The following is a 24,738-nucleotide window of genomic DNA, read 5'->3' as shown; positions in this document are numbered from 1 at the left end:
CCCTGTGCCTGACAAAATGGGAAGTGACAATGGTCCCAATACGAGCCTCTGCAGGTCACACTCATTCCTGTTCTCACAGACATGGAGCTGTTGACCACAGCTCTGTGAGTGAGATCATCCCGTCCATTTTGCACCCCACAGCTGATGCTCCAGCTGTCAACTCCACATCTCTCCAGGTCGGAGATAAGGATGTTGTCTGCCACAGGAAGAAATGCTTTGCACAAGTTCATGTACATGATATCAGTTGCTCTCCTGTCATTCACCAGTGTTGGAACCCCATCAAGCTTTTCAGGAAGAATTTATTCTTCATGAAAATGCGAGCAGCAGCAGGGGAGGGGTGAGCCAGGACTCTGGGGTCTTGAGTTGTGGCAAATGCTGAGGGGTGAGGCCAGTTCTCTTGGAGGATTTCTCTTGAGGAAATGGTGCTTGGCTGAGCTCTGTGTCTGCTCTGGGCCAGTGCCTCAGCCTGGGCATGAGGGGAGAGCTGTGGCTGCTGTTGGACACAACCCTTTTGTGGAGCCTTTGTTGCTCCTTCCCATTCCACACTCCCAGAGCACGCGAACGAGCCCAGGTTGCAAAGAGTGGCCTGAGAGCGGCTGAGAGGCTGGCCCAGAGGCTGGGGATCAGTGGCACGAAGTGCAAATGAAAATGAGTCCCCAGTACTGCAGCCCAGGAGTCGGATCCATGGGGTCAGCACTGCTCAGCATCTCAAACAATGAGCTTGGCAGTGTTGTCCCCTCAGACACGTAGCAATCTCAGTAATGGATAATAGATATGTTATGAATTGATTGAAAGCACGCCCAAGGAGGACTTGGGGTGTTGGTGGATGAAGAATTGGACATGCCCTGGCCATGTGCACTCACAGACCTAGACCCTCCGTGTCCTGGGCTCATCACCACGGCGTGAGGGGGCAACTCTGACCCTCTGCTCTGCTCCTCAGAGTCTGGAGATGTTTGTTCAACTCTGGGCACCTGAGGATATGGAAGATATGGACGTGCTGAAGCAGAGCTGTAGATGGTCCTGGAAGATGATGAGGGTGTGGAGTAACTGGTGTCCAGCCAAAGTGAAAACAAGACTCATACACAGCTCCTATAAGAGGCAGGGATAGATCTGCATTAGCATATCCAGGCCTGGGATGAAGCAAGTGAGGGGTTTGTAGGTTTGTAGGATGCACGGGAAAGGCAAAGTGTACCACTGTGTGTCAGTGAAGGAAAGCAGACATCTGAGGCTGTAACGCAAGAGAATTTTATTGAGCTAACACAACAGTGAAAGTCACGAGCATCCACTGGAAGAGAGCAGTGCAAGTAGGAGGTACAAGTAGGGCGACAATCAGCGGAGCTCCTTTTCTTGCAGATGGTTTGGCCAGAGCATCAAGGCCTTCCTGCCCCACAGTGGGAGCAGCCCAACGGAGGTGCCCAATGGTCTCTGGCTTGAGAGAAGCAGAGCAGAGGGGGCGATGACAGAGCCGAAAGGGCGATGCAGAGCAGGGAGTGGGAGAAGAGCAGGAATGGAGATGGGCCATGTGTGCAGGCAGTCTGGGCTGGCCCCTTGGCTACTGCCTTGCTTGGTACCCTCAGAGCAGGAGGTGGAAGTGTTGAATCCCTTTGACAACCTTTGCCCAGAGATGCATCTTCAATGCCTGGGGTGCGTTCCAGAGAGTGGGTGGCTGGTGTCAGGGGTGGTGCTGAGGGTCCTCAGCAGATGTAGCCACCCCTCCTGCCATAGCAGCCCAGGCCTCCCAGCCCGTAGCCAAACCCACGGCCGTAGCCAAGGCCGTAGCCAAAGCCACCAAATCCACCAGAGATGGGCTGTCCCTGGGCACTGAGCTCACTGCCCACGGCAGCCGAGGAGGTGGATCCGACGGCGGTGTTCTGGGGGAAGGAGGTCATGATGGGTCCTGGCAGGGTGACCAGCACAGGGGAAGGGTTGATGATGACGCGGGAATCCTGGCACTGCAGGGCACAGGGCTCGTTGCAGCTGTTGGCCAGCGGGGTGGGTCCGCAGGGCTGGCAGAGGGTGTTGCAGGCCATGGGTGTGGAGTGGAGGGTCCTGGAAGAGAGAGGGGTGAGGCAGGGCAGGGATGTGAGGGGGAATAGGGGCAGTGATGGAGGAGGGTGAGGGAGTGTGGAGGCTGTTGTGGGGCTGTGGAGCTGCTGAGGCTGGGGCTGAGTGAGCTGGAAGAGAGGGGCCAGGGGTGCAGGAGGTTCAGGGGGTTGAGGCTCACCTCGTTGTTGGTGCAGGAGCAGGAGGAGAAGGTGTGCAGTGAAGTGTGTGAGGGAGAGAGGCTCTGGGCTGGCTTTTATGCTGGTCCTGTAGGGGTGGGACAGCCTTGTCCTGTGGCCTTGGGGCATTTTTTGGCAGCAGCTCTTGCCTTGCCCAACCTGGTGAGTCATGAGGTGGGGAGTGGTTTCCTCCACTGAATTCTGCAGTGTCGTGTCATGCAATTGAGGCCATGTCCATCTGACCTTAGCCACAGCTTTAGAGTGAGAATTGGTCTTCAGGAGGATTTGATTGTTAGATACAATCTAAGAATCTGGGAAGACTGAATAAACAAGCAAAGACCAGAAGATGTGCAATGTCATCAGTGATGTCATTTTGTGACCCTTGTGGACTGTGGTTTGCCGGTGCCTTGTGAAGTCTGGGAATCTGTTTTGTGCCACTGGATGTCCATCACTCATTGTGTTTCTCCCAGGAATGCTGAGGGATGTCCTGGGAAGGTCAGTTTTCAATTATTTGTCAAGGTCCCAGTGCCTGGGAGTTCCTCCTGGTGGATGAAAGTGGGCTCTTGCTCTTGTGTCTTGAATGGGATCAAGAGAGGATCTTGGACAGTAGAGGTTGTTCAGACTAAACTTTTTCCAATCTTATATTCCATTTAGATTTCTAAAATTTACCCAATAAGCCACTCTATCATTTACAGCGTATTTCTTGACCTGATTTGGAAATCCAATAGCCAACAACAAATATTTGCCCATCCCTTTTTTCCCAGCCTGGTGTGTGATGTCAATTTGTTTATTCTGTGTTCAGGCTAAAGGGTTTCTTAACTTATACCCTGTAAATGTAATACTGTGTTCCTATTAGAAAAAAGGAGTAATTACTAATGGACAGTGAGTTGCTTTTTCCTTCTCTGTCATGGTGCTGGCGTTCCTTTTTGTGATTCTGTGATTCCACATCCTTCTCTTGAGGCCGAGTCCATTTGACCTTGGTGGCAGCTTTTAAAGTGTGATTATTAGGGGTTAAATGCTGGTCATGATGGTTTATGTCAGGGTGGGTTGAAGACGTGACCAAAGCTTTGTGGAGATGGGGCGTCATCAGTGAGGTCACCCCACTGTGCTGTGTTTTGTGGGCGTGTGGTGAAGAGGGACCATTTCCACATCAGGCTTTTCACAGAATTCAGAGTAACTGGGTTGGAAGAGACCTTCAAGATCATCGAGTCCAACCCATGCCCTAACACATCAACTAAACCATGGAATCCAGTCTTATTTTAAACACATCCAGGAATGGTGACTCCACCACCTCCTCAGGCAGACCATTCCAGTACTTGATCACTCTTTCAGTGAAAAACTTTTTCCTAATATCCAGCCTATATTTCCCGTGATGCAGCTTGAGACTGTGTCCTCTGGTTCTGCCAGAACATGGGGAAAGAGACCAACCCCCACCTGACTACAACCACCTTTCAGAGAGTTGTAGAGAGTGATAAGGTCACCCCGAGTCTCGTTTTCTCCAGGCTAAACAAGCCCAGCTCCCGTTTTTAGGCTGCTCTAAGCTTTTCAGGTGTTCTGGGGGTGAGCATCTGCCCCTTTGATCACGTTCTCTTCCTCCCTACCTTGGCTACATCTCTCTGGGCTTGTCTACATTCCTGGCCTTTGCCATTGGGGATGGGAAATCAATCCATATGATTTAGGGAGGTGTCCTGTGCTCCTCACAGTCTTGTGTGGGTTCATCCGTAGCGCTCGTCTCAGCTGGGCCCAGCAAGGTCACAATGCTGGGCTGTGACTGACACACGGAGAGGAAACCTCGTGGAGGATAAGGAGAGGAAGAAGCATGAGGGGAACAATTTCTCATCTATTGGTTAGTCAACCCTTCAAACCCACGTGTCTGCAGTTTAAAGGTGTCCTGTGGGATTGTTTTAAAGCCCTGATAGAATTCCAGGAAGGTGACACTGGTTTCCATTCCCTTGTCAAAAATAGCATTCCACCTCTTGATCCTGATGGAGCATAAATGGATCAGGAGGTGGCCATGGACCCTCGATGTAAAAAGCTCCAACAATTACCAGGAGAGAACTGGGAAATACGTAATAACAAAAGTAACACGAGGAAGATGAGGACATCGAGCATCTTATCGTGCACCACTGATGGGGCTGCAGGGTGCAACAAGGACATGGACATGGCTGACCAAGAGCAGTGCCAGGAGACTGATGGGACCAGAGTTCCCTTAAAACAAGAAGCTGACAGAGCTGAGGGCTCTTTCAAGCAGGAGGAAAGAAGACAAATGTGACATGATGCCATTATGCCGCGGCATGTCCTCATTGATGACACATCAGCTGTCCTCAGGGTTGTTTGAATCTTCGACGTGTCCTGAAAGGCACCAGCAACAAGAAAATGGTCACTAATTCTGGCAATTAAAAGCTGCCGCCAAGGTCAGATGGACAGACCTCAGGGCCAGGACATGGAATTGCAGAATTGCATAAAGGAAAACATTCCCCACCTCATGACACACCAGGCTGGGCAAGGCAAGAACTGCTCCTGCCTAAAAAATGCCCCAAAGCCACGAGACAAAGCTGTCCCACCCCTCCAGGACCAGCATAAAAGCCAGCCCAGAGCCTCTCTCCCTCACACACTTCTCCTGACGCCTTCTCCTGCTTCTGCTGACCAGGTGAGCCTCAATCCCCTGACCCTCCTGCTCCTGCCACCCTGGTCCCTCTCTGCCACCACACTCAGACCCAGCCTCAGGAGATCTCACACCTCCCCACAGCCCTACAGCACCCTCCACATTCCATCACCTACCAGCCACTCACCCCTGCCCTACCTCACCCCTTCTCTTCCAGGCACCCTCCACTCCACACCCATGGCCTGCAACACCCTCTGCCAGCCCTGCGGACCCACCCCGCTGGCCAACAGCTGCAACGAGCCCTGTGCCCTGCAGTGCCAGGATTCCCGCGTCATCATCAACCCTTCCCCTGTGCTGGTCACCTTGCCAGGACCCATCATGACCTCCTTCCCCCAGAACACCGCCGTCGGATCCACCTCCTCGGCTGCCGTGGGCACTGAGCTCAGTGCCCAGGGACAGCCCATCTCTGGTGGCTTTGGTGGCTTTGGCTATGGCCTTGGCTACGGCCGTGGGTTTGGCTACGGGCTGGGAGGCCTGGGCTGCTATGGCAGGAGGGGTGGCTACATCTGCTGAGGACCCTCAGCACCACCCCTGACACCAACCACCCACTCTCTGGATCACATCTCAGGACACATCTCTGGACCAAAGCTCTCAAAGGGGCTCAGTGATTCCAGCTCCTGCTCTCAGGCCACCAAGCAAGGCAGTAGCCAAGGGGCCAGCCCAGGCTGCCTGCACACATGGCCCATCTCCGTTCCTGCTCTTTCCCCACTCCCTGCTCTGCATCCCCCCTTCAGCTCTGTCCAGCTCGCTCTGCTGCAAAACCCTTCTCCCAAGCCACAGACCACCAGGCACCTCCACCATCAGGTTGCTCCCACTGTGGGGCAGGAAGGCCTTGATGCTCTGTCCGAACCATCTGCAAGAAAAGGCGCCTCGCTTGTTGGTTGTTTTTGTACCTCAGACTGGCCCCTTCCATCTATCGTTGATGACTTTCACTGTTCTTTATGCCTCAATAAAAATCTTTTGCATTGCACATTGAGAAGTGTCCTCTTCCTTCATGGGTGCATACTGGCACACTTTGCTCTTCCATTGCATCCCACAAACACTTCACTTGCTTGATTCCAGGCCTTGATATGTTAATTCAGGTCCATCCCTGCCTCTGATCGACTCTGTGTATCTGTCTTGTTTTCGCTTTGGCTGGACACCAGTTGCTCCAGACCCTCATCATCTTCCAGGGTCATCTACAGCTCTGCTTGAGCATGCCCATGTGTTCCAAATACACAATTCCAGTCTCTGAAGAGCAGAGCAGAGGGTCAGAATTCCCTTCTCACTTTTACCCACGCTGTGGTGATGAGCTCAGGACATGGGGAGTTTCTGGTCTGTGAGTGTTCATGGCCAGGGCATGTTCAATTCTTCATCCGCCAACATCCCAGGTCCTTCTCCTCTGGGCTGCTCTCAACCCCTGCATTGTCCAGTCTACAGCCATGTTTGGCATTGCTCCAAACCACGTGCAGGACCTTGCACTTGGCCTTGCTCAGCTTCAAGAAACGGACAACATCCCACATCCCCAACCTATTCCAGCCCCTCTGGATGCCATCCCTTCCCTCCAGACAACCAACCCCACTACTCAGCTTATTCCGGTCTCTGATTTTGCTGAACATCCCACTCAATCCCACCCTCCATGTCCCTGGCAAAGCTGGGAAATAATCCTGGTGCCAGTAGGAGCTTTTGCCTGTCACCAGTCATTTCTTTTCTCCACACACGTGGAGCCACAACGGCTTGACTGAGACTGTCTTCTTTGAGTTAGATCATCCCATCCTTTCCTTGTCACCCACATGGTCCAACCACAAATTCACATCCTTCCAGAGTGAATACACAGATGCCTTCTAGTACAGGAACAAATGCTATGCACAAGTCCAGGTACACGATATTGTTCCCTCTCCCCTCATCCAACAAGGCTGGAAACCAATGCCAGCTCATTAAAAGATGCTACCAAGGCCAGGCAGACACATCCCCGATAGCTGGACATGATACAGGAAAGCTGAGGGAAACAAAACACTTCCCACCTTATGATCTGCCAGAGATGATGCCTGAAAAAATGCCCCATGAGGTGGCCAATGGCTGTCCCAAACCTTCAGCCCCAGATCATCCTCATGGTCATAGCCTGGGTGTTATCCAGCAGTCTTGCCTTATTCCCAGTAAGCCAGAGATAAACACAGATCTCTAGTGTGAGCAGAGAAGGGCAGAGGGGCAGAATCTCCCTCACCTGGAATGGAGCAATCCCAAACATGCACGATACAGGCTGAGTGAGGAGGGGATTGACAGCAGGCCCAAGGAGGAGGACTTTGGGTGTTGGATGAAGAATTGGATGTGCCCCAGCCATGTGCAGTCACTGACCAGAAATTCCCCCAGTGTCCTGGGCTCATCTCCACAGCGTGAGAAGCACAAGAGAGTGAGGGAATCTCAGCCTCTGCTCTCCTGTACTAAAATCAGAGCTCTGTGCTGAACTCTGAGCCCACAGAGACAAGGAAGACGTGGACCTGCGTGAAGCAGACATGTAGAAGGGCATGGAAGATGATGAGGGTCAGGAGGAACAGCGTCAGAGTCTAGGACATCCCTCTGGCTGCCCTGGCAGGGATCTCAGGGACCCTGGCAAGAAGTCAAAAACATCTGTGGCTTTGATTTTAGCCCGTGGAAAGCTGTCAACTCTGTATGAGGAATTACAAGTCACAAGGGTTTTAGTAGTGTGATATTTTAACTAACATAGGGTAGAAAAGTAGAATTTTGGGATTTTTAGAATGGGGTTCAAGGGAGTACAAGATGGAAGAATTTGGGCGTGTCCTAGCCTTCTTCTTCTTTGTCTTATCCTCCATGTCTTGGTGTGGTGGTGGCACTTTTCTATTGGTTTAAAATAGAGATTCACAGTCTAACATAGATGATAGGAATTGGTAAAGAAATTGTAAACATAGACACGTAGTTTTGAGTATATAATGTGGGACCCACCCAGGGCTCAGGGCAGAATGCCATGGTGGACTTGCTAGCCAGAGCTCAGCAGGTCAGAGAAAGAATGTTTAGATAAAAAGAAATAAACAACCAAGAAAGCGCAATCGGATGCCTTCCACACTCCTCATTTGGCTGCATTTGGGCTAAGGGAAGAAAAGACTCTTTACGATCTCTCTTGGGGTCACCCTGACCTAGGAACCTCGAGAGAGAAATCCACACAACGGGTGTCCAGCCAAGGGGAACAAAAGACCTGGAAGATGATGAGGGGGTTGTGTCAGAGGCCAGGATAGATCTGTGTTGGTGTACACAAGCCTGTGATTCAGTAGCTGAAGGTTTTATGGAATGCACTGGAAAAGCAAAGTGTGCCAGTGGGTAGCAGAACAGGGGAAGTAACACGCAAAAGAGGTCTTGGAGCACTTTTTCACCCACTCCAGTGGTCTCTACATGCCTGGTACAATACTGAGCAGGGATTGGAAAAGTCTTGGGAGAAAAACGAAGAAGGACTCATCTGAAGTTACGATGCAGGAAAATTTTATTGAGGAAGAACATTGAAAACTCAGGAGCAGGCAATGGAAGGGAGAAGGTCTGAGGTGCAAGTAGGGTGACCATCAGCCGAGCTCCTTGGCGTGCAGGAGGTTGTGCCAGGCTTTCTGCCTGACTGAGGGAGCAGCCCAGTGGAGGTGCCTCACGGTCTCTGGCTTGGGAGAAGGGGTTTGCAGCAGAGGAGACCACACAAAGGGGTGATGCAGAGCAGGGAATGGAGGAAGAGGATTGGCCTGTTGTGCAAGCAGCACCAGCTGGCCAGGTGACTACTACCCTGCTTGGTGGCCAGAGAGCAGGAACTGGAAGTGCTGAACCTGTTTGAGAGCCTTGATGCAGAGAGGTTCCTTCAAAGCCGCAGATGTGTTCCAGAGTGGTTGGTTGGTGTCAGGGGTGGTGCTGAGGGCCCTCAGCAGATGTAGCCATAGCCCCTCCTGCCATAGCAGCCCAAGCCTCCCAGCCCGTAGCCAAACCCACGGCCGTAGCCAAGGCCGTAGCCAAAGCCACCAAATCCACCAGAGATGGGCTGTCCCTGGGCACTGAGCTCACTGCCCAGAGCAGCCGAGGAGGTGGATCCGACGGCGGTGTTCTGGGGGAAGGAGGTCATGATGGGTCCTGGCAGGGTGACCAGCACAGGGGAAGGGTTGATGATGACGCGGGAATCCTGGCACTGCAGGGCACAGGGCTCGTTGCAGCTGTTGGCCAGCGGGGTGGGTCCGCAGGGCTGGCAGAGGGTGTTGCAGGCCATGGGTGTGGAGTGGAGGGTCCTGGAAGAGAGTGGGTGAGGTAGGACAGGGTTGTAGGGTTGTAAGAGCTGGTGTTGGCAGGGTGAGGGAGTGTGGAGGCTGTTGTGGGGCTGTGGGGCTGCTGAGGCTGGGTCTGAGCGTGCTGGAAGAGAGGGGCCAGGGGTGCAGGAGCAGGAGGGTCAGGGGATTGAAGCTTACCTGGTTGTCTGCAGGAGTAGGAGCAGAAGGTGTGCAGTGAAGTGTGTGAGGGAGAGAGGCTCTGGGCTGGCTTTTATGCTGGTCCTGGAGGGGTGGGACAGCTTTGTCTCATGGCTTTGGGGCATTTTTTAGGCAGGAGCTCTTGCCTGGCCCAGCTTGGTGAGTCATGAGGTCTGGAGTGTTTTCCTTCCCACAGCTCTGCAGTGTCATATCCAGCTCTTGAGGCCGTGTCCATCTGACCTTGGCGGCAGCTTTTGGAGATGGTATTTGGGTGGATTTGATTTTAGATGTGTGTCAGGGAGGGTTGAATAAACAGACAGAGCCCAGCAGAAATGCGATGTCATCAATGCCGTCATTTTTTGGCCTTCGTGTTCTGTGGTTTGTGGCTGCTCTGTGAAGACTGGGCTCCTCTTGTGTGCCGCTGGATGTCCATCAGTCATTGTGTTGCACCCAGGAATGCTGAGGGAGCTGCTGATACCCTGCAGAGGTCTCTGAGCGATATCTTGGAAAGGTTTTGGTGCCTGGGAGCTGCTCCTGATTTCTGAAATAGATCATATTCTCTTGCGTCTTGTATGTGAGCAAGAGGGAGAATCTGGAAAACAGAGGCTGATTAGGCTGAATGTGTTCCATTGTTATGGTCCATTGGGATTTCTGAAATTTATTCGACCATGTACTCTGTCAATTAAAGCGTATTCCTTGGGCTCATGAAGAAATCCTGTAAATAACAGCAAACCAGTCTTGATCCCTTTTTTCCCCAAACTGATCTGTGACATCAATTCACTTATTCCTCATTCAAGCCACAAGGTGTCATAACTTATAATCATAAGTCTTAATGTTTTGTTTCTATGAGCAAAACCCAATAATTAGTAATGGACAGCCAGCAAGCTCCTCTTTCCTTCTGTGCCATGGTTTGGTTGCTCCTTTGTGGAATTGTGCAATTTCATGTTTTGCTCCTGAGGCCATCCCCACCTGACCTTGGTGATACTTTTTAGTTGCGAGAATTAGAGACCAAGGTGTTGTTGTTGATGATGCATGCCAAGACACGCACGTGGACAACGGCTGTCAGGACATGTAGAAGATTCAAGCAAAATTTACAAAGATTGGGGTGTTGTCACTGAGGTCATCCCATGGCATATTGACAACATGTCCCATTTGCATTCTTTCCTCCTGCTTGGAAGAACTCCCAGCTCTCTCAGCTTCTCCTCATCTTAAGGATCCACCGCTCCCATCAGTGTCATGGTCTCCCTGCACTGCTCTTGGTCAACCATGTTCGTGTCCATGTGGCCTCACCTGTGGTGGGGAACAAGGACGTTCAACTCCTCAACCTCCTTTAATTCTGTTCCTAATCCTGTCCTGGTAACTGCTGGAGATTTAAAACTCAATATCCATTTATGCTCCACCAGGAAGAGAAGGTCCTTCCCTGCTAGAATGCTTTGCTTGCCAAGGGAACGGCAACTGGTGTCATCCTGAACTTCTGTCAGGTCTTTAACACAATCTCAAGGAACATCTTTATCTCTGAACTGCAGGCACGTGGGTTCAGAGGTGGTCTGATGAATGGATGAGGAGCGGACAGAGAGTGATGGTCAGTGGCTCTCTGTACGTCTGGAGACCAGTGATGAGGTCTCCAGGCCTCTGCCTTGGATTGGTGATTTTGAATACCTTGATTGAGGTGATGAGCCGTGAGATTGAGACCACCCTCAGCAAGTTTGCAGGTGCTGGGAAGCAGAGCAGTGCAGTTGACACAAGAACAATGAGGGATCCCATCAGGAGGGACACTGGGAAGGTTGAGAACATAAGAACCTCTTGTGGTTCAACAACTCCAAGTTCAAGGTCCTGCACGTGGATTGGGACAGTCCCAAACATGAGCACAGCTTTGGAGAGGGAATCCTTAAGAGCAGTTCTGCAGCGAACAACCTGAGTGTTCTGGTGGACCAAAATCTTAAAAGGAAACAGCAACGTGAATTTTCAGCCCAGGCCACCAACCATTTCCTGGGCTGCATAGAAAGAATTGTGGCCAGCAGGAATAGCTGGAGGTTAATTGGAGACATGAGAATGTCATTATTGTCACCAATAGGTGACAAAATAGGGACACCAATAGAGACCAAGAGGTTCAAGAGATGGCCATGAATCCTTGCAGCAAAAGAACTTCTGGAAAAGGGTTTCTAGCAAATTGACAGTTCCTGTCTCCTCAGAGATAAGGATATCTGATTTGGGGTGATGTGCTGGGGTTTACAGTGGAAGAAAGACATGGATTTAATGAAGCAAGAAAGTGCTTGAACAGCAAAAGTTTGGGGGGACCAAAGAATCCTCGTTGTGATTGGAAATGGGAGATGTGTGATTTTTATTTTTGCAAGAAGGGAAGAATGGACAAAGGAGATGCTGTGAGTGTTCCACGGCAGGACCTCACTCATAACACCCCAATTCTTGTGGGCTTTGTTGTCTTCTTTTACATGACTGACAGAAAGCAATAATGTGGCCAGTCCTTTGGCCTCTACTCCTCAAAATTAAAAACTGCCACAAAGGTCAGATGGACACAACCTCTAGAGAAGGATGCAGGATCACAGAATTCCACAAAAACACACTGGCATCATGACAGAGGAGGAAATAGAATGACCATCCAGTAGCAATTAGTGGTTTTTTTCCTAACAGGAGCAAAATATTACAACTGACAGGATATAAGTTATGAAAACATATGTCTTGAATGCAGAATATGCAAATTCACGTCAGAGACCAGCCTGGGCAAAACGTGATCAAGCATCATTGGTTACTTGTTTATTTGATTTCTTAAAGAGGTAAAGAAACACACTTTAAATGACAGAGTAGGTTTCCATGTAAAGTTGAGAAATCAAAATGGACCACACCATTGGACCAAGTTCAACCTAAGGAGGCTTTAATTTCTAGATCCTCTCTCTTGTTCCTACACAAGAAACAACTCTGTGGTGTCTCTTGCACCCATCAGGAAGAGCTCCCAGGCACTGGGACCTTTCCAAGGTCTTGCAGTGCGACCTCCCCAGGACATCAGCAGATTCCTCGGCATTCCTGGGTGCAACACAATGATTGATGGACATCCAGTGGAGCAGGAGAATTCCAGTCTTCTCAAGGCACACTCAAACCACAGGACGTGTGCCACAAAATGACCTCACTGATGACATCGCATTTCTGCTGGGCTCTGGTTGTTTATTCAGCCCTCCCTGACTCACATCTAACAATCAAGTCTTCCCAAATACAAAAGCAATGAAGTTGCTGCCAAGGTCAGATGGAAATGGTTTCAAGATCATGACACAGAATTGCAGACATGGAGGAAAACACTCCTCACCTCATGACTCTCTAAGCTGGCCCAGGCGAGAGCTGTTGCCTGCAAAATGCCCCAAGGCCATGGGACAAGGGTGTCCCACCCCTTCAGACCAGCATAAAAGCCGGCCCAGAGCCTCTCTCCCTCACACACTTCTCCTGAATCCTTCTCCTCCTGCTCCTGCTGACAACCAGGTGAGCCTCAATCCCCTGACCCTCCTGCTCCTGCACCCCTGGCCCCTCTCTTCCACCACACTCAGCCCCAGCCTCAGCAGCTCCACAGCCCCACAACAGCCTCCACACTCCCTCGCCCTGCCAACACCAGCTCTTACAACCCTACAACCCTGTCCTACCTCACCCACTCTCTTCCAGGACCCTCCACTCCACACCCATGGCCTGCAACACCCTCTGCCAGCCCTGCGGACCCACCCCGCTGGCCAACAGCTGCAACGAGCCCTGTGCCCTGCAGTGCCAGGATTCCCGCGTCATCATCAACCCTTCCCCTGTGCTGGTCACCCTGCCAGGACCCATCATGACCTCCTTCCCCCAGAACACCGCCGTCGGATCCACCTCCTCGGCTGCTCTGGGCAGTGAGCTCAGTGCCCAGGGACAGCCCATCTCTGGTGGCTTTGGTGGCTTTGGCTACGGCCTTGGCTACGGCCGTGGGTTTGGCTACGGGCTGGGAGGCCTGGGCTGCTATGGCAGGAGGGGATATGGCTACAACTGCTGAGGGCCTGGCCCATCCACCTCCTCTTCTCCCTCTCCCTGCTCTGCAGTGCCCCTTTGGCTCTGCCCAGTCCCCTCTGCTGCAAACGCCTTCTCCCAGGCCAGAGGCCACTGGGCACCTCTGGTGCAGTGCTCCCACCGTGGGGCTGGAAGTCCTTGCTGCTCTGGAGAAACCTTCTGTGAGGAAAGGAGATTGGCTGATGATCACCCTCCTTGCACCTCATCCTCCTCTTTTCTACTGGGATGCTGATGATCTTTCATTCTTCTACCTCAATAAAGTTTTATGGCATCATAGTCTCCGATGACTCCTCCTTCTTTCTTCTCCCCAGACTTTTCCAGTCTCATTCAGCACTAAGCTGGGATTGTAGATATCACTGGGGTTAAAAAGTGTACCAAGACCTCTTTTAGGATTTATTTCCCCAGTTCTACCACTCACTGGCATGCTTTGGTCTTCCAGTGCATCCCACAAACCCTCCTGTTTGTAGAACACAGACTTGGATACACTAATGCAGATCTCTCCCTGCTGCTGGCACAAGCCCCTCCGGGTGGTGTGCTTGCTTTGGGTGGACACCACTTGCTCCAGCCCCCCATCATCTCCTCAGCCCACTAAGAGATCTGCTTCAGCAGGTCCATGTCTTTCTTATCATGGCCATGCATCCTTGCAGCAAAAGAACTTTTAGAAAAGGGTTTCTAGCAGACTGACACTTCCTGTCTCCTCAGAGATAAGGATATCTGATTTGGGGTGATGTGCTGGGCTTCTCAGTGGAAGAAGGACATGGACTTAGTGAAGCAAGAAGAGTGCAGGAACAGCAAAAGTTTGAGGGGACTGAAGAATCCTTGTGATTAGAAATGGGAGATGTGCAAGGTTTATTTATTGTAGGGGTCCTACAGTTGAACACACAATTCCAGTCTTGCCAGAGATGAGTAGAAGCTGTGAATTCCCTGCTCACCTGCCACTCACGCTGTGGGGATGAGCACAGGACAGAGGAGGTTTCTGGTCTGCGAGTGCACATGGTCAGGGAATGTCCAATTCCTTATCCACCAACACCCAAATCCTTCCCCCTTGGACCTGCTCTCAATCCCCTCCTCACCCAGCCTTTATCCTGCGTGTTTGGGATTGCTCCAATCCAGGTGCAGCAGATTCTTCCCCTCAGCTCCTCTCTGGTCACAGGGGAGAACTCTTAATCTATTAATTACTGGGAATAAGGAAGAGAATATTCAGATTTAGAAGATCCGGAGCACAGCCTTTGAGGATAATCTATGGCTGGAAGTTTGGGACAGCCTTGGCTGGTAATCCCGGGGCAATTTTTCAGGCAGCAGATTTTGCCGGGCACAGCCTGGCAAATCATAAAGTGGGAGGGTTTTTCTTCCCACAGCTTTGCATTGTCATATCCTACTCTTGAGGCCGTGTCCATCTGAATTTGGCAGCAGATTTGATGAGTTTGTATTGGCTCCAGCATTGCTGGATGAGGGAAGAGGGACTGAAAACATGTACCTGGTCTTGTGCACAGTCCTTGTTTCTCTGCCAGAAAACAACCTTGTCTCTAGCCGGGAGAGATGTGGATGTTGGTTGGACCATTTGGTTAGGAAGGAAATGGGTGGGATGGTCTCACTGAGAGAGTTATGAAGGAGTCAATGGCTCCATGTGTGAGTGGAGAACAGGGATGAGTGGTGGGCCTCAGAGACTCGTGTTCAACCATTATCACTTCCCATCTCTGTCAGGGCCATGGAGTGTACAGTTGTGTGCCCCCAAAGAAATACTGTGAATAACAGTCAGGTGAGGGTGTGGTTGATTGTCTGGAAGGAGAGAATGGCATCCAGAAGGTTCTGGACAGCCTGGAGAGATGGGCTGCTGTGAAGCTCAAGAAGGTCAACAGGGCCAAGAGGAAGGTTCTGCACCTGGATTGGATCAATTTCAATAACGGATGTTGGACGGGTAATGAGTTAATTAATAGCATTCATGAGGAGAATGACTGGGGATGTTGGTGGATGAAGAATTGGACATGTCCTGCCGCATAAATGAGCTGAGCAAAAATCCCCCATGTCCTGGGGTTATCACCCCAAGGTCTGGGCAGCACATTCTGCCCCTCTGCTGCACTCTGATGAGGTTGGATTTGTGTGTCCCACTCTGGGGACACAAAAAAGGGAAGACGTGGGCCTCCTCCAGCAGATCTGGGAATGGCTTTAGGAGTGGATGAGGGTCTGGAGGAACTGGTGCCCAGCCAAAGTGAGCACACCAGGCACGAGGGCCTTGTGGCAGAGTCACGAGAGACCTGCACTGGGGCATCCAGGCGTGTGTTCAGGCAACTGAAAAGTTGCTGTGGGACACTGGAAGAGTAAAGTGTACCAGTGGGTAGTGGAATTGGGGAAATAATTCTGAAAAGAGGTCTTGGAGCACTTTTTCAACAATCCCAACAGCCTCAACAGCATTGGCTTAGTCTCAAAGTGTCTAAGGAGAAGAAAGAAGAGGGAGTCTTGTGAGGTTTTGATGCAGGAAAAACTTTATTGAGGTAGAAGAGTGAAAACTCAGGAGCAGGCAGTGGAAGGGAGCTGCTCGGAGGTGCAATTAGGGCGACCATCAGCCAAGGCCCCTTCCTTTGGTGAGGTTTGCCCAGAGCACCAAGGCCTTCCTGCCCCACAGTGGAAGCAGCCAGGCAGAGGTGCCCAATGGTCGCTGGCTTGGGAGAAGGGATTTGTCCAGAGGGAGCTGGACAGAGCCGAAGGGGCGATGCAGAGCAGGGAGTGGGGAAAGAGCAGGAACAGAGATGGGCCATGTGTGCAGGCAGCCCGGGCTGGCCCCTTGGCTACTGCCTTGCTTGGTGGCCCGAGAGCAGGAGTGGCAAGTGCAGAGTCAGTTTGAGAGCCTTGGCCCAGAGATGTGTCCTCAATGCCGCAGATGTGTTCCAGAGAGTGGGTGGCTGGTGTCAGGAGGCTGAGGGCTCTTAGCAGATGTAGCCATAGCCCCTTCTGCCATAGCAGCCCAGGCCACCCAGACCATAACCACAGCCATAGCCAAACCCGCGGCCGTAGCCAAGGCCGTAGCCAAAGCCACCAAAGCCACCAGAGATGGGCTGTCCCTGGGCACTGAGCTCACTGCCCACGGCAGCCGAGGAGGTGGATCCGACGGCGGTGTTCTGGGGGAAGGAGGTCATGATGGGTCCTGGCAGGGTGACCAGCACAGGGGAAGGGTTGATGATGACGCGGGAATCCTGGCACTGCAGGGCACAGGGCTCGTTGCAGCTGTTGGCCAGCGGGGTGGGTCCGCAGGGCTGGCAGAGGGTGTTGCAGGCCATGGGTGTGGAGTGGAGGGTCCTGGAAGAGAAGGGATGAGACAGGAAAGGGTTGTGTGGGTGTGAGGGTTGGTGATGCAGGAGGACAAGGCTGTGTGGAGGCTGTTGTGGGGCTGTGGGGAGGTGTGAGGGCTGCTGAGGCTGGGCTGAGTGTGCTGGAAGAGAGAAGTCAGGGGTGCAGGAGCAGGAGGATCAGGGGATTGAGGCTCACCTGGTTGTTGGTGCAGGAGCAGAAGGCTTCAGGAGAAGTGTGTGAGGGACAGAGGCTCTGGGCCAGCTTTTATGCTGGTTCTGGAGGGGTGGGACAGCCTTGTCTCATGGCCTTGGGGCATTTTTTAGTCAGGAGCACCTGCCTAGCCCAGCTTGGTGAGTCATGGTTCGTGTTTTCCTTCCTGATATTCTGTGATTCCATGCCATCTCCTTGAGGCTGTGTCCATCTGACCTTGGCAGCGGCTTTTAATTGGGAGCAACGCAGCCAAGGGTTTGGTATTGTTTTGACTCAGGAATGTAGAAGATGCAAACAAAGCCGACAAGAATTTGGCTCTTTTCTCCTGTCTTCAAATGACACCCAACCATTCCTGTTGGCCACACCTGTTTTCATGCGACCCAGGAAATGGTTGTTTTTCTGGGCTAAAAATTCACATTGCTGTGTCATTTTGGTCCACCAGAACCGGCATTTCTTCTCTGTGGAATTGCTCTCAAGGAGTTCCTCTCCAAAGCTGTGCTCATGTTTGGGACTGTCCCAATCCACGTGCAGGACCTTGAACTTGGAGTTGTTGAACCACAAGAGGTTCTTATGTTCTCAACCTTCCCAGTGTCCCTCATGCTGGGATCCCTCATTCTTCTTGTATCAACTGCACTGCTCTGCTTCCCAGCACCTGCAAACTTGCTGAGGGTGGTCTCAATCTCACGGCTCATCACCTCAATCAAGGTATTCAAAATCACCAATCCAAGGCAGAGGCCTGGAGACCACATCACTGGTCTCCACCCACACAGAGAGCCACTGACCATCACTCTCTGTCCGCTCCTCATCCATTCATCAGACCACCTCTGAACCCACGTGCCTGCAGTTCAGAGATAAAGATGCTCCTTGAGACTGTGTTAAAGACCTGACAGAAGTTCAGGATGACACCGGTTGCCCTTCCCTTGGCAAGCAAAGCATTCTAGCAGGGAAAGTCCTTGTAGTCCTGCTGGAGCTTAAGTGGATCATGAGGTGGACATGCACTCTTCAGGATAAAAATCTCCAGCAGTAACCAGGAGAAGTAATGTAGGAGGAGAAATACAAGCAGGCTGAAGGAGTTGATGCTCCTGTCCCCCACCACTCTTGGGCCTCTAGAGTGGAAGAAGGACATTGACCAAGACCAGTGCAGGGAGACCATGACATTGACAATATTGGGGTATCCTCAAAACGTGGAGAAGCTGAAAGATCTGGGAGTTTCTTGAGATGGAAGGTAAGAATGTGAATGGGACATGTTGGCAATATGCTGTGACCTCACTGATGACTTTCAGGTTCTCCTTAGCTCTGTATGAATCTTCTGCATGTCTTGATAGATGTCATCAAAAAAACCCACACTGGTCTCTAATTCTTGAATTATGAGCCACATGGACACAAGCAGAAGGAGAAGACATGACACTGCAGAACATCAGGAAGGAAAACAATCCCCAGCTCATGACTCACCAGGCTGGGCCAGGCAAGAGCTGCTGCCTAAAAAATGCCCCAAGGCCATGGGACGAGGCTGTCCCACTCCTCCAGACCAGCATAAAAGCCAGACCAGAGCCTCTGTCCCTCACACACTTCTCCTGACACCTTCTCCTCCTGCAGGCAACCAGGTGAGCCTTAATCCCCTGACCTTCCTGCTCCTGCATCCCTGGCCCCTCTCTTCCACCACACTCAGCCCCAGCCTCAGCAGCCCTCACGCTTCCCCACGGCACCTTCGACACTTTCCTGCATCCTCCTGCATCACTGCCCCTCAAAAACCCACACCCCCATTCCTGCCTCACCCATTCTCTTCCAGGACCCTCCACTCCACACCCATGGCCTGCAACACCCTCTGCCAGCCCTGCAGACCCACCCCGCTGGCCAACAGCTGCAACGAGCCCTGTGCCCTGCAGTGCCAGGATTCCCACGTCATCATCAACCCTTCCCCTGTGCTGGTCACCCTGCCAGGACCCATCATGACCTCCTTCCCCCAGAACACCGCCGTCGGATCCACCTCCTCGGCTGCTCTGGGCAGTGAGCTCAGTGCCCAGGGACAGCCCATCTCTGGTGGCTTTGGTGGCTTTGGCTACGGCCTTGGCTACGGCCGCGGGTTTGGCTATGGCTGTGGTTATGGTCTGGGTGGCCTGGGCTGCTATGGCAGAAGGGGCTATGGCTACATCTGCTAAGAGCTCTCAGCCTCCTGACACCAGCCACCCACTCTCTGGAACACATCTGCGGCATTGAGGACACATCTCTGGGCCAAGGCTCTCAAACTGACTCTGCACTTGCCACTCCTGCTCTCGGGCGACCAAGCAAGGCAGTAGCCAAGGGGCCAGCCCGGGCTGCCTGCACACATGGCCCATCTCTGTTCCTGCTCTTTCCCCACTCCCTGCTCTGCATCGCCCCTTCGGCTCTGTCCAGCTCCCTCTGGACAAATCCCTTCTCCCAAGCCAGCGACCATTGGGCACCTCTGCCTGGCTGCTTCCACTGTGGGGCAGGAAGGCCTTGGTGCTCTGGGCAAACCTCACCAAAGGAAGGGGCCTTGGCTGATGGTCGCCCTACTTGCACCTCCGAGCAGCTCCCTTCCACTGCCTGCTCCTGAGTTTTCACTCTTCTACCTCAATAAAGTTTTTCCTGCATCAAAACCTCACAAGACTCCCTCTTCTTTCTCCTCTTTAGACACTTTGAGACTAAACCAATGCTGTTGAGGCTGTTTGGATTGTTGAAAAAGTGCTCCAAGACCTCTTTTCAGAATTATTTCCCCAATTCCACTACCCACTGGTACACTTTACTCTTCCAGTGCCCCACAGCAACTTTTCAGTTGCCTGAACACACGCCTGGATGCCTCAATGCAGGTCTCTCGTGACTCTGCCACAAGGCCCTTGTGCCTGGTGTGCTCACTTTGGCTGGGCACCAGTTCCTCCAGACCCTCATCCACTCCTAAAGCCATTCCCAGATCTGCTGGAGGAGGCCCATGTCTTCCCTTTTTTGTGTCCCCAGAGTGGGACACACAAGTCCAACCTCATCAGAGTGCAGCAGAGGGGCAGAATGTGCTGCCCAGACCTTGGGGTGATAACCCCAGGACATGGGGGATTTTTTGCTCAGCTCATTTATGCGGCAAGGACATGTCCAATTCTTCATCCACCAACATCCCCAGTCATTCTCCTCAGGAGTGCTATTAATTAACTCATTACCCATCCAACATCCATTACTGAGATTGATCCAATCCAAGTGCAGGACCTTCCTCTTGGCCCTGTTGACCTTCTTGAGCTCCACAGCCTGTCCAGCACCCTCTGGAAGCCATCCCTTCCCTCAGACAATAAACCACACCCTCACTTTGGTGTTATCCCCAATGTTGCCAAGGGGACACTTAAACCCACTCTCCATATCCCTGACAAAGATGGGAAGTTACAATGGTTCCAATGTGAAGATCTGTTGGTCATCACCAATCCCTGTTCTCCACTCTGGGACATGGAGCCAGTGACCACAACTTTTGAGTGAGACCATCCTGCTCATTTCTTATCCAGCTAGAGGTCCAAACATCAACTCCAGCTTAGAGACAAGGATGTTGTCTGACACAAGAACAAAAGCTTTGCACAAGTCCAGGTAAAGGATAGTGGTCCACCTTCCCTCATCCCATTGTGGAACCAATACCAAACCATTAAAGCTATCGCCGAGGTCAGATGGACATGGCCTCAAGAGCAGAACATGGAATTTCAGATCTGTTTGAAGCAAGACAGGCCCAACCTCATGACTCACCAAGCTGTGTCAGGCAACAGCTTCTGCCTGGAAAATGTCCCGGTGTCATGGGCCGGGGCAGTTCCAAACCTTCACCAGTGGATCATCCTCAAGGCCATACTCTTCACCTTCTCCATCAGATTCTTGTCTTCCTTGTTCCCAGTAATACAGAGATTAAGAGTTCTCCAATATCACCAGAGCAAAGGAGCAGAACCTGCTGCACCTGGATTGGAGCAATCCCAAACAAGCAGGATAAAGGTGGGGTGATGGGGGGATTGAGAGCAGGCCCAAGAAGGAGCACTTGGTGTGTTGGTGAGTGAAGAACTGACTATTGGATGGGATGTGCCCCAGCCATGTGCAGTCACTGACCAGAAATCCCCCAGTGTCCTGTGCTCATCCCCACAGTGTGAGCAGCACAAGAAAATGGGGGAATCCCAGCTTCTGCTCTCCTGCACTAAAATCAGAGTTCTGTGCTGAACTCTGAGCCCACAGAGACAAGGAAGACGTGGACCGGCTTCATAGGATCTGTAGAAGGGCATGGAAGAGGATGAGGGACAGAAGCAATTGCTCTCCAGCAAAAGTGAACACACCACCAAGACAGGCTTGGGCCAGGGGCAGGGATAGATCTGTCTTAGCGTATCCAGGTCTGTGATTTAGTAGCTGAAGGATTTGTGGGATGCATGGGAAGAGCAAACTCTGCCAGTGGGTGGTAGAACTGGGAAATAAATAATAAAAGACGTTGAGGAGCACTTTTTCACCCACTCCCAGTGGACTCTGGAAGCCTGGCTGAGAGCTGAGTGAGACTGGATGGGTCATGGGATGAGAAAGAAGGACTCGTGATGCAGGAAAAATTTGTGATGCAGGAAAACTTTATTGAGGTAGAAGACTGAAAGGCTATAAGCAACAAAAGGAAGCCTGAAAGGCCAGGCTGAAGTGCAAGTAGGATGACTAGCCAAAGCCCATTGCATGGAGGAGGTTTTGCCACATCATCAGTGCCTTCCTGCCCCTCATGGTGTGCTGGGGCCCTTTAGCAGTTGTAGCCATAGCCTCTTCTGCCATAGCAGCCCAGGCCTCCAAAACCATAGCCAAACCCACAGCCATAGCCCAGCCCGTAGCCAAACCCGCGGCCGTAGCCAAGGCCGTAGCCAAAGCCACCAAAGCCACCAGAGATGGGCTGTCCCTGGGCACTGAGCTCACTGCCCACGGCAGCCGAGGAGGTGGATCCGACGGCGGTGTTCTGGGGGAAGGAGGTCATGATGGGTCCTGGCAGGGTGACCAGCACAGGGGAAGGGTTGATGATGACGCGGGAATCCTGGCACTGCAGGGCACAGGGCTCGTTGCAGCTGTTGGCCAGCGGGGTGGGTCCGCAGGGCTGGCAGAGGGTGTTGCAGGCCATGGGTGTGGAGTGGAGGGTCCTGGAAGAGAGAGGGGTGAGGCAGGGCAGGGGTGTGGGAGTGCAAAGGATGGTGATGCCGGAGAGTGATGGAATGTGGAGGCTGTTGTGGGGCTGTGGAGAGGTGTGAGGGCTGCTGAGGCTGGGGCTGAGCGTGCTGGAAGAGAAAGGCCAAGGGTGCAGGAGCAGGAGGATCAGGGGATTGAGACTCACCTGGTTGTTGGCAGGAGAAGGCTTCAGGAGAAGTGTGTGAGGGAGAGAGGCTCTGGGCCGGCTTTTATGCTGGTCCTGTATGGGCGGGACAGCCTCGTCCCATGGCCTTGGGGCATTTTTTAGGCAGCAGATCTCACATGGCCCTGCTTGTTGAGTCATGAGGTGGGGAGTGTTCTTCTTCATCCATTTCTGCAATTCCATATCTTCCTCTTGAGGCCCTGTCCGTCTGACCTTGGTGGCAGCTTCTAACTGGGAGCTGATCTTTGGAAGGGTTTGATTGTTCAGTGTGTGCAAGGGAAGCGTGAATACAGAAGCAGCACCCAGGAAAGGTGCAATGTCATCATGTGGTCATTTTGTGGCAGTTGTCTTCTGTGGTTTGTGGGTTCTTTGTGAAGACTGGGACTCTGTTTTGGGTCACTGGATGTCCATCAGTCATTGTGCTGCACTCAGGAATGCTGAGGGAGCTGCTGATGTCTTGGGGAGGTCACTCTGCAATAACTTAGAAAGGTCGCAGTGCCTGAGAGCCCTTCATGGCAGAGGAAAGAGAGCTCCTTTCTTTTGTGTTTTAAATGATGTCAAGAAAGAAATTCTGGAAAACAAGAGCCAATTCAGGGCTGAACTTGCTCCAGTGTACTTGTATTTTGAAATTTACACAATTTACATGACGACATACTCTGTCATTTAGAGTGTATTCCTTGACCTCATTCAGGAATCCAATAAAGAACAAACAGGGTCCGGTCCCTTTTTTCGTAGTCTGGTTTGTGACATTGATTCCTTTTTTCCGCATTCAAGCCACAAGTTTTCAGAACTTGTAATTAGTAAGTCTTAATGTGTTGTTCCTGTGAGCAAAACCCAATAATTACTAACGGACAGCCAGTAAGCTCCTCTTTCCTTCTGTGTCATGGAGCAGTTGTTCCTCTGTGGAATTGTGCAATTTCATGTTCTGCTCCTGAGGCCATCTCCATCTAACCTTGGCGGCAGGTTTTAGTTGCAAGGATTGGAGACCAAGGTGTTGTTGTTGATTGTGCATGTCTTGACACGTAGAAGATTCAACCCCAGCTTAGGAGATTTGGGGTGTCATCACTGAGGTCATTCCATGGCACATTGACATGGCATATTGTCCCATTTGCATTCTTGCCTCCTGCCTGAAAAAATTCCATCTCTCTCACCTTCTCCACATTTTATGGATCCTCCACTCCTTTCTGTTTCATGGTTTCCCTGCACTGCTCTTGGCCAACCATGTCCATGGCCTTATTCCACTGAGGAGCCCAACAATGGTGTGGAACAGGAGGATCAAATCCCTCAACCTGCTTGTATTTATTTTCCTAATCCTGTCCTGGTAACTGCTGGAGATTTTCATAGCTAAGGGTACATGGCCACCTCATGGCCCATTTATGAAATTTCAGTCCAGAGCAGCGACCATATCCCAGGATGCAGAGAAGTAGATTTGGCCAGAAGGAACAGCTGGGGGTTAGCTGAAGACTTGAAACAACACCCAAATTACTGTAGGCTTTGTTTGCCTCTACTACATTCAAAACAAAACCAGTACCAATCCCTTGGCCTTTTCTTCTCCCAACTGGTCAAGGTTAAATGGACACGGACTCAGGGGAAGGACACAGAAAAAACATTCTCCACTTCATGACTCATCGGGCTGGGCCAGCCAAGGACTGCTGACTACAAAATTCCCCAAGATCAGGGAAGAAGGCTGTCCCACCCCTCCAGGACCAGTATAAAAGTCGACCAAGTGCATCTCTGTCTCAGACTCTTCTCACGCCTTCTCCTTCTGCTCTTGCAGACAACCAGGTGAGTCTCAAGTCCGTGACCCTCCTGCTCCTGCACCCCTGGCCCCTCTCTTCCAGCAGGCTCAGACCCAGCCTCAGCAGCCCTCACGCCTCCCCACTGCCCCACAACAGCCTCCACATTCCATCACTCTCCTCCATCACTGCCCCTCACATCCCAATACTCCTGCCTCATCCCTTCTTTTCCAGGGATCCTCCACTCCACACCCATGGCCTGCAACACCCTCTGCGGATCCACCTGCGGACCCACCCCGCTGGCCAACAGCTGCAACGAGCCCTGTGCCCTGCAGTGCCAGGATTCCCGCGTCATCATCAACCCTTCCCCTGTGCTGGTCACCCTGCCAGGACCCATCATGACCTCCTTCCCCCAGAACACCGCCGTCGGATCCACCTCCTCGGCTGCCGTGGGCAGTGAGCTCAGTGCCCAGGGACAGCCCATCTCTGGTGGATTTGGTGGCTTTGGCTACGGCCTTGGCTACGGCCATGGGTTTGGCTATGGGTTTGGAGGCCTGGGCTGCTATGGCAGGAGGGGTGGCTACATCTGCTGAGGACCCTCAGCACCACTCCAGACATCACCAGCTTGGGACTCCACAACCACTCTTGCAAGCCAGTCCCCTCTGGTGATGGTCGCTGTACTTGCCCCTTACACTGGATTCCTTCCACTTTTTTCTCCTGCCTCTTCATTCCTTTTCCTCAATAAACTTTTTCTGCATCAAAACCTGAAATGCCTCATGTCCTTTCTTAATTCCAGTGGTGTCACATCCTCACTGAGTACATT

At 52.0% G+C, this 24,738-nt stretch overlaps 8 protein-coding genes across 8 annotated transcripts in view; 4 read left to right on the top strand and 4 right to left on the bottom strand.

Annotated features, from left to right (window-relative positions):
• Positions 1-24,679, top strand: part of LOC116183271 (feather beta keratin-like) — a 67,746-nt gene extending 43,067 nt beyond the window's left edge. The window contains exon 2 of the mRNA XM_085572692.1: positions 23,747-24,679. Within this exon, the coding sequence (XP_085428818.1) occupies positions 24,170-24,508 (339 nt within the window). The 5' untranslated portion in view covers positions 23,747-24,169 and the 3' untranslated portion in view covers positions 24,509-24,679. The remainder of the gene's footprint in view (positions 1-23,746) is intronic.
• LOC110480299 (uncharacterized) lies at positions 302-5,062 on the bottom strand. Its single transcript, XM_085572686.1, has one exon. The coding sequence runs from the start codon at positions 2,391-2,393 to the stop codon at positions 1,695-1,697; it is 699 nt and encodes a 232-aa protein (XP_085428812.1). The 5' UTR covers positions 2,394-5,062; the 3' UTR covers positions 302-1,694.
• LOC110480297 (uncharacterized) lies at positions 4,252-5,400 on the top strand. The gene has a single exon (XM_077784145.2). The coding sequence runs from the start codon at positions 4,642-4,644 to the stop codon at positions 5,398-5,400; it is 759 nt and encodes a 252-aa protein (XP_077640271.2). The 5' UTR covers positions 4,252-4,641.
• LOC116183272 (feather beta keratin-like) lies at positions 5,298-9,115 on the bottom strand. The gene has a single exon (XM_085572695.1). It carries the CDS (start codon positions 9,113-9,115, stop codon positions 8,777-8,779), a length of 339 nt encoding a protein of 112 aa, XP_085428821.1. The 3' UTR covers positions 5,298-8,776.
• LOC116183270 (feather beta keratin-like) lies at positions 9,135-14,826 on the top strand. Its single transcript, XM_085572694.1, has one exon. It carries the CDS (start codon positions 12,994-12,996, stop codon positions 13,330-13,332), a length of 339 nt encoding a protein of 112 aa, XP_085428820.1. The 5' UTR covers positions 9,135-12,993; the 3' UTR covers positions 13,333-14,826.
• Positions 16,147-16,621, bottom strand: LOC116183274 (feather beta keratin-like). Its single transcript, XM_031504119.3, has one exon. It carries the CDS (start codon positions 16,619-16,621, stop codon positions 16,271-16,273), a length of 351 nt encoding a protein of 116 aa, XP_031359979.2. The 3' UTR covers positions 16,147-16,270.
• LOC110480289 (uncharacterized) lies at positions 18,091-19,200 on the top strand. The gene has a single exon (XM_085572683.1). It carries the CDS (start codon positions 18,212-18,214, stop codon positions 19,001-19,003), a length of 792 nt encoding a protein of 263 aa, XP_085428809.1. The 5' UTR covers positions 18,091-18,211; the 3' UTR covers positions 19,004-19,200.
• Positions 21,428-23,782, bottom strand: LOC110480288 (uncharacterized). Its single transcript, XM_085572684.1, has one exon. It carries the CDS (start codon positions 22,360-22,362, stop codon positions 21,583-21,585), a length of 780 nt encoding a protein of 259 aa, XP_085428810.1. The 5' UTR covers positions 22,363-23,782; the 3' UTR covers positions 21,428-21,582.
• Positions 24,680-24,738: the final 59 nt, after the last annotated feature.

The sequence above is a fragment of the Lonchura striata genome, chromosome 2 (assembly GCF_050655825.1).
Source record: "Lonchura striata isolate lonStrDom1 chromosome 2, ASM5065582v1, whole genome shotgun sequence".
NCBI lineage: Eukaryota > Metazoa > Chordata > Aves > Passeriformes > Estrildidae > Lonchura > Lonchura striata.
The sequence above is the reverse complement of the archived record's forward strand: the minus strand, read 5'-3'. Positions and strand labels throughout refer to the sequence as shown.